An 8,382-nucleotide genomic window follows, 5' to 3' on the forward strand; every position below is an offset into this window, starting at 1 on the left:
TATCTAAATCTTGGCAATGGCGGTCTTCCTTTACAACAAGAATACTGGAAGGACGGATGGAGGAAGGGTATATACTAACGGCCCACGTACGAGGGTGAGCGGAATGATATTTCTCTTCGAAGTCCTTAGGTGTGACGAGACTTTTTGGGATGATGGTGCCCACCGTAGGAGGAGCAGCATTATCAGCTTTACCTTTGTTTTTTGATGAACTAGGGTTTCTCGGAAAAGAGGCCATTTTTATCAGAAAAGAAGGAAAGTTTTTCTCTCGAGAAGAAGGTTGAAGACAAAGTACGAGTTGAGTAAAGAAAGTTTGGAGAATTATGAAGTATAAATGAAGAAATTTGATGCGTATAAGTAACAGAATAGGAGGCTAAAATCGTGGCCATAATTATTTCGATAACCGGCAAAAGTGATGTTAAATCAAGGGATGATGCGTGTTCATGACATTAAATGCGGAGAGACATGCTTCTAATCAACCGTCAGAAATTTTTCGGAGGGTGTCAGAGAATTTTCTGCCAAGAAAGGTATTTCTACTAACTTCCTAGTGACACAAAGTTATGCAACCAGAAAACAGGGGGACTATCTGTATGGGGTAAAATATGTTTATATTTAATGATCGCATGAGAAAGCGATACGTAGAGCCGAAGACAGAAAGCAGTCAAACCTAAAGGCAATGACCTCATTTGTCATCAGAAAGAATGGTATTCATGAAGGAGAAATAAATTCAATCCATCCGGTAGCATTCAATAAAGAATATTCTAGAACATTAAGTACATGATACACTAGAGAATATGGCATGGTCTACCGTTATACATTCTTCAATGTCTCTCATAATTGTCATTTAAGAGGGACTTGATCCTATGACCTTGTTCCCTATGTGTAGCTATATAGTGAGCTCTACCATCATTGTAAAAAAAAGAGAGAATTTTCTCACAAGCATACGCTATATTCTACCAAAAGCTCAATAGTACTTTGCTTTTCTTGGTTATTTGCACTGTTCTTGCTGCCTCCGATAGCTCTGCGCGTGGAACTAAGATATCTGCCGTTTATTTCAATTTCAAGGCTAAGTCTTATATTTTTGTCTAATTCAAGTTATTTTAGGATCAAATTAATTTACTTGTCTATAAACCACGTATAAATTCGACTGTACCGTTTTACGGGTAAATAATCACATAATCATATAAGTTCGTAAGAAAAAAAAAGTACGTAACAAATTAATAATATGTTTGGTCAAGTTTCTAAAATCAGCTTATTTTGAGAATAAATTCTTTTTAAAACGCTTTAGGAAGAAGCTTTTTCTTTTATTTATCTAAAATTGTTTCTCCTTTTATTCAAAATCTTTTTTCTTTTTTTATAAAAGCTTGGTCATGTTAACTTAAACAAAAAAATAAGCACTTTTTGGCGATGGTGAAGCTCAGCCAAACAGATATGGCACACCGACTTTGGTAAGTTTGTAAAACAGCTGGGAGGGCATTCAAGTAATTTCATAGAGGACATAATCGTCACTAAAATATCTCCAACAATATTTTACATTAAAATCAAATCTCACCATTTTAGATCTCATCGACACCGTCCGTTTCTCCATCGAGGGCCCAGAAGTAATAGGAGGGAAAAGATTACAACCGTTGATCTTTTCCCCCTCCTCAATATAAAATTCTTCATAGGCCTTCACTTCTTCGCACCCACTCGCTTCACTCTCTAACTACTCTCTCGATCGAGTGAGTAGTTCTACTTCTCTCTCGATCAATTTTTAGATTTCTTCAGTTGTCTTCCCGATTGTACAGGTAAATTTTCTGTTTATTTATCGCAGATCTGTGATTTTTGAATTGCATTTAGTGTCATTTTCATGATTTTTACTGTGATTAATGATTGTTTGTCTCATTTTGCTTGTCTACTTCTTAAAAATCATCCGCATTTGATTTTTTTTAGATCGATATGTTTTTTTTTGGGGTTCATAGCATTGATTTTGAGTTACTTCTGCAATATGATATACTTCAATTTATAGATCGAGTGAACTTTCTATGTTTAATCACTGATTTTTGAATTGCATTTATAATTTTTGATAAGTTTTACTGTAATTAATGATTTTCTATCTCATTTTCCTTTTTCGCTTTGTAAAAATCTTCCGCATATGATGTTTTCTTAGATCGATAGTGTTTTAATGTTTTTTTGTTCATTTATTTTGATTTGTCAATATTTCGTACTTGAAATTTTAAATCGAATGAACTTTCTATGTTTTACTGATTTACAGATCTGAGAATTTACTGTTAGATCACATATATTAGATTTGCAGTAGTTTCGCATATTTAATTTACTATGACTAGTCGATTTATTGAGATCTAAGGAAAATATGCTTTGTATACATGGCATGTTAGTTTGGATCAACAGTTGTTAATGATATTAATGCTATTTAAATGCACAAATTGATTCAAATACTAAGCGTTATCTAGTGAAATTAGGTAAATGTTGTGGCGATCAACTTTGTTCTCTTTAAAATTTCGTGAAAATATGACTTTAATACTTTGTATAGTGGATTTTGATATGTGTGTGGAAGTGAACTTAGAATATCATGGTTAATTTCAGCAAAAATGAGAGAAATCCTTCACATTCAAGGTGGACAATGTGGAAACCAGATCGGATCAAAGTTCTGGGAAGTTGTCTGTGATGAACATGGAATTGATCCTACTGGACGCTATGTTGGAACCTCAGATCTGCAGTTGGAACGTGTTAATGTGTATTACAATGAAGCGTCATGTGGGAGGTTTGTTCCCCGTGCAGTGCTCATGGATCTTGAGCCTGGCACGATGGACAGTGTGAGGACTGGTCCTTATGGCCAGATCTTTAGGCCTGATAACTTTGTTTTCGGTCAATCTGGTGCTGGAAACAATTGGGCTAAGGGGCATTACACTGAGGGTGCTGAGCTTATTGATTCTGTTCTAGATGTTGTTAGGAAGGAGGCTGAGAATTGTGACTGTCTTCAAGGTAAAGATCATGGATTTGAGTAGTATTTCTTAGGATCCTTAGTATGCAATGTAATCGAGCTTAATTTGGCTATTATTCTGGTTATTGATATATTTTTTTTAAAACTTTTTGCAGGATTCCAAGTGTGCCACTCACTTGGTGGAGGAACAGGTTCTGGAATGGGAACCTTGCTAATCTCAAAGATCAGGGAGGAATACCCTGACCGCATGATGCTCACATTCTCTGTTTTCCCATCACCAAAGGTTTCAGATACAGTGGTTGAGCCATATAATGCTACCCTTTCAGTGCATCAGCTTGTTGAAAATGCTGATGAGTGTATGGTGCTTGACAATGAAGCTTTATATGACATCTGTTTCAGGACTCTCAAGCTTACCACGCCCAGCTGTGAGTATATGTTATCCAAATTGACAACATTACCTTTTGTCTCTGTGCTACAATTATCTTTTTCAATCATTTTTTATTTATTTATCCATGTATTGATTGACCTCTCTAGTTTACGGGTTTTTTCACCCTTCTTAAACTGGTGAAACATGTGGCCTTCAAAGACAAGACCTGGTTTCAAGTGGCTTCACTAAATGTATTCTTTATATGGACCGTCAGCTAATCTCTAGGTATTCCGTAGTTGGTGTTAGATGGTTCTATGAGTAATCAATGATTCATGTTGTAGTAGGACACACATATTTGAGTGAAGGCTATTGTAATTTCAAAGAATCCTAGATTTCCTTGACCTGTGGTCCTGGGGTGGGGGACAGATAATTTGTTATGGATTATGGTCCCTGCTATTTGATTCATCAATCACCCTCTATAATAAGGTAGGTAAGCTGGTGATTTGATCATTTTCCTATTATCTATATATTGTTGTTTCAGTTACTTTTGAGCGGTAATGAACAAGCCTAATCAGATACAAACATGAAATGTATTCTCACCAACAAACATGTGTGTGCATGTTTAAGTCAAATATTTTAGCCTTGATTTATGCTGCCTGGTTATGGTAATTGATAAATATATGAATTGGGATTTATCTGCTGTTGTAGTTTAGATCCTTTCCTGGCTCATAACTGTTCTTGCGCTGTATCTTTTCACTTTATTGTTATTGTAATGTTATGGTAGTCAATATAGTTTTGCGCAAGCTGGCCCGGACCACGATTATCAAAAAGTTATGGTAGTCAATATGGTTATGGATAATTAATTAGCTCCCCTTTCAGTTAGCCCCTATTATTAGTTCAACCATCACACATAAAGTCATAGTGGAATACAATCTAAAATTAAATTACTCTAGCTTTTGGATGTCCGCTTGTTTCTTTTATTTTTTCCCAACCTTTTAGAGATTTTGTTGGTATCTGCTCATCTCGTCTTACACTTGTTAAATGTGCTTTTACATATGTTGCAGTTGGAGATTTGAACCACTTGATTTCTGCTACAATGAGTGGGGTCACTTGCTGCCTCAGGTTCCCGGGTCAATTGAACTCTGATCTTCGGAAGCTTGCTGTTAACCTGATCCCCTTCCCTCGTTTACACTTCTTCATGGTTGGGTTTGCTCCTCTCACTTCTCGTGGTTCACAGCAATACCGTGCACTAACAGTCCCGGAGCTGACTCAGCAAATGTGGGATGCCAAGAACATGATGTGTGCTGCTGATCCACGTCATGGTCGTTACCTCACTGCCTCAGCCATGTTCAGGGGTAAAATGAGCACTAAGGAAGTCGATGAGCAGATGATTAATGTTCAGAACAAGAACTCTTCTTACTTTGTTGAATGGATTCCAAACAATGTAAAATCCAGTGTCTGCGACATCCCACCCAGAGGTCTCTCAATGGCATCCACCTTCATTGGAAACTCAACTTCCATTCAGGAAATGTTTAGGAGGGTGAGCGAGCAGTTTACTGCTATGTTCAGGAGAAAGGCTTTCTTGCATTGGTACACAGGGGAAGGAATGGACGAAATGGAGTTCACAGAAGCTGAAAGCAACATGAACGACCTTGTGTCTGAGTATCAGCAATATCAGGATGCCACTGCTGATGACGAAGGTGAATACGAGGAGGAGGAAGAGTACGATCATGAAGGCAACTGAAGAAAGGCATTTTATTATATGTGGTGTAATATGTTTCTGATCTCCCAGAGATATGAGCAGTTTTTTTCTTGTATGTTGCATCTTTGCGTACACTTTGCTGTGAAGTCCAGCTAGTTTTGGGCTTATGTAGTTTATAAGGAGTGAATGCTGGAGAGTGATAAGCGTTGGTTTCGAGTTGTAATACTGCTATCTGTTTCTGCTTACATATTTGTTATCTTTTTCTTTTTGTGGTTAATATTCTCCATTATGCATTTACAAGGTTAGTACCTTTCAGCCATTCTTGGGTTGTGATTAGTTTATTTCTATCTTTCCATTCATGTCTTTTCGATCTAGAATTTCTCAAATCGTTATTTTGGATGTCTTGTCAACTAGGTGGCTTATGTTATTTATATATTTTAGTTACTAATATTGGTAGAAGTTGCATTATTGAGGGTCAGGCGTTCTCAGTCCCCTTGCCAGGTGAGGTGCTAACATGTTTTTGGTGCTTATTAACTGCATTGCGTGCTTCACCATGTCCTTGAAGATAAGATTCCATGTGCAGTCAGCTATATTTATGTTTCATGTAGAGCCATATTGTGCTGCTCCTACCTTACTTTGTTCACATTGTCATTGTCATAGCTATTGTAATGTTTCAGCCATATTTGTGCTCTTCCCACCTTTTTGCACATTGGTTGTCATTGTAATAGCAAAACTAGTGGAACCCAACCATTTTGTCTCCTCACAGTCAAATAATTTGTTTTGTGGGAGCAACAAAGGTTGCCACAATAACCCGATATTTGTGTTAGTGGGAGACAACTAGCAATTGAACAATCGAATGAGCATAAGTTGGTCCGAACACTATTATTATAAAAACAATATTTGTTTTGCGGAGGTGTAGGTTGGTGAGGTGAAGGGACTCTAGTTTAGGTCTCTACTCCCTCGGTTTCATTTTAACAGATTTTTTGGTCTTTTTTTTGTGGTTCACAATATTTGATTTTTTTAGATATCAAGAAGGGATTAACTTTTTTTTTCTAAAGTTGCCGTTGGAGTAAAGAGCCTAGGACTGTTTGTTATATTTCCAATGAACAAATTAAAGTTAATATGGTCAATTCTATTAATAATTAATTAATGCTAAAAATTGGATTCCTTAATATATATGAAAATAATAAAAAAATTAATTAAAATGAACCCGGGAGTAGTAATTATAGACATGCTCAGCTATGTTACAGCTTGATGCTGTGTGTCTTTGTCAATCATGCCTTTGGTAAAGACACCTAACCACTTAGTTATTTTAAAACAGTAAGTCATTTAAGTTTCAGAATTCAATTGTTTTACTACCTGGCTACGACTGTTTTAGCTTTTTATCATTTTTGAATGGTCAAACAAAATGTCCACCTGATTTTTTTGTCAGATTCTACGAGAGACAAATAGTTGGGACAATATTCCTTCAGACTGGGAAGATTCCATTTAGTTCTGAGTAAACTACAAAGTAATTCCGGTGATTTTAGAATGCTATGAATTGAGACCCTCTTATTGCAAGTTATCCCATTTGTTCGACTAATTCGAGCCAGCATTATCAAAGAGTCCGGAACCAATTGTGGTTCTTTTGGACTCAAAATACATAAATAGCTAGGAAAAAAAAAAGGTTACATTTTTATATATAGCGCCACAATATCTGGCGCTATACGTTAACAATAACGGCACCGTTAATGTATAGCGCCAGGTATTGTGGTGCTATACTGTAAAATCTGACACACCCAAGTATAACGCCACAATACCTGGCGCTATACATACATTTTATATATAACGCCTGGTATTTTGGCGCTATACTCCTTTTTCCTGGCCCCACCAACAATTCCTGACTTCAATAATTCAAAAGCATATAGTACCAACTTTTTGGGCGCTATATATATATATAAATTCCCGGCTAGCCATTTCCTATATAAAGAGGTTAGGATTGTATAGAAATTCATTCAAAAAATTTTTTAACTCTTGTTGAAACGTTTATTGTTGTTAAATTCTCCAACATTTTTTCATTATGTCTGAAGAGCGTAGAATAAGAGTTTCATTATATTGGGGGGTGGGGTGGGGTTGTGATGGAGAATAACTCCGTGGGCTACAGTTTACCTGCTCAGTGTCATGTTAAATACTTACAATAGAGTACGATAAATTGATATCGTTGTTATGCAAAAAAATAAGTGTGAGGAAACGTTCAGTGATACTTAAAGTAACTGAAAGATATCCGTATTCCGTCACTCCGCAAGGGGTTGCTTTTTACTCGGAGTTTAACATCGACGATGATGAAACTTTGAGTGATTTTCTGAGGACTCCGGACGAATGCTGGGAATTTCTTGTAATCACAATGTTGGAGATGTACGTGAAGGTTGAAGCCGTTCCAAAAAACGAGGTTGTGCATAGTAGAGATAACCCCCAGTCATCGGGTGGTTATTCTGGAGCAGTTTTTGCTAGACAGGTTCCAGATGAAAGAGTTTTCCTTGATTTAAACTTATCACCGTCGGCGAATGAGCAGCGAGAAAATAATTTATACCCTGCTTTCCATAATTCACAAGACGAGTGGTAAACTTCAATTTTCATTTGTGTTAATTATGTATATTTTTGGCATATTAAATTTGTATTAACGCTCATATATTTAATAGGGGGTATCGGTCGGATATGAATTTTACAAGTGGCCCATCCGGTAGTCATCACCTAATTGAAAACGTCCATCATGGAATTTCATCACATTACGACTTGTAAGTGAAGTGATATAGCCATATGGAAAGCATTTATTAATTCAGTAACTTATATTTTTGTTGGTTGTCCAGTGAAAACGAGCAAGTTGAACCACCCGTACTCACTCAATTGACCGAAAACGACGTATTACATTCTGGCAGATGCACAGAGTGAGGAACAAAACAGTGATTACGATAACAATACCGATGAATCCGGAGACGAGACACCCTTTTTTCGTGAGGATGGTGATGAGCAGGATGAGGAGGAAGGACCTGATTTGAAGAGAGATCCCCCTAGACAAAGAGTGTACGAGTCCGACGTGCCATTTCATTCAAGGGAGATTCCTTACATTGATAACTTGCCAACCGTGCCGGATGTGGAAGCTCTCACAAGGGATTTTGATGAAATCCGAACAGCAATATGGGATGAGTCGACCAACGGTGCTTGCAAAAGGGATGTTTTTCCCCGATAAAGCGCGCTTAAGTAGGGCTTGTAAAATGAACAACGTAAAAGAGTGTCGTGAGATGCAGGTGTGGGAGTCAAGTCCGATGGTATACAAGGTTGTTTGCCACATGTGGTTTTGCCCATGTAATTGGATGTTGCGTGCGACCAAGAAGA

The 8,382-nt window shown here is 37.2% G+C and overlaps 1 protein-coding gene across 1 annotated transcript; it reads left to right on the top strand.

Moving 5' to 3' along the window:
- Positions 1–1,645: 1,645 nt before the first annotated feature.
- LOC107814855 (tubulin beta-1 chain) lies at positions 1,646–5,329 on the top strand. Its single transcript, XM_016640346.2, has 4 exons — positions 1,646–1,784; positions 2,584–2,982; positions 3,097–3,366; positions 4,373–5,329. The coding sequence occupies exons 2-4, from the start codon at positions 2,589–2,591 to the stop codon at positions 5,050–5,052; spliced, it is 1,344 nt and encodes a 447-aa protein (XP_016495832.1). The 5' UTR covers positions 1,646–1,784; positions 2,584–2,588; the 3' UTR covers positions 5,053–5,329.
- Positions 5,330–8,382: the final 3,053 nt, after the last annotated feature.

The sequence above is a fragment of the Nicotiana tabacum genome, chromosome 5 (genome assembly GCF_000715075.1).
Source record: "Nicotiana tabacum cultivar K326 chromosome 5, ASM71507v2, whole genome shotgun sequence".
Classification (NCBI taxonomy): domain Eukaryota; kingdom Viridiplantae; phylum Streptophyta; class Magnoliopsida; order Solanales; family Solanaceae; genus Nicotiana; species Nicotiana tabacum.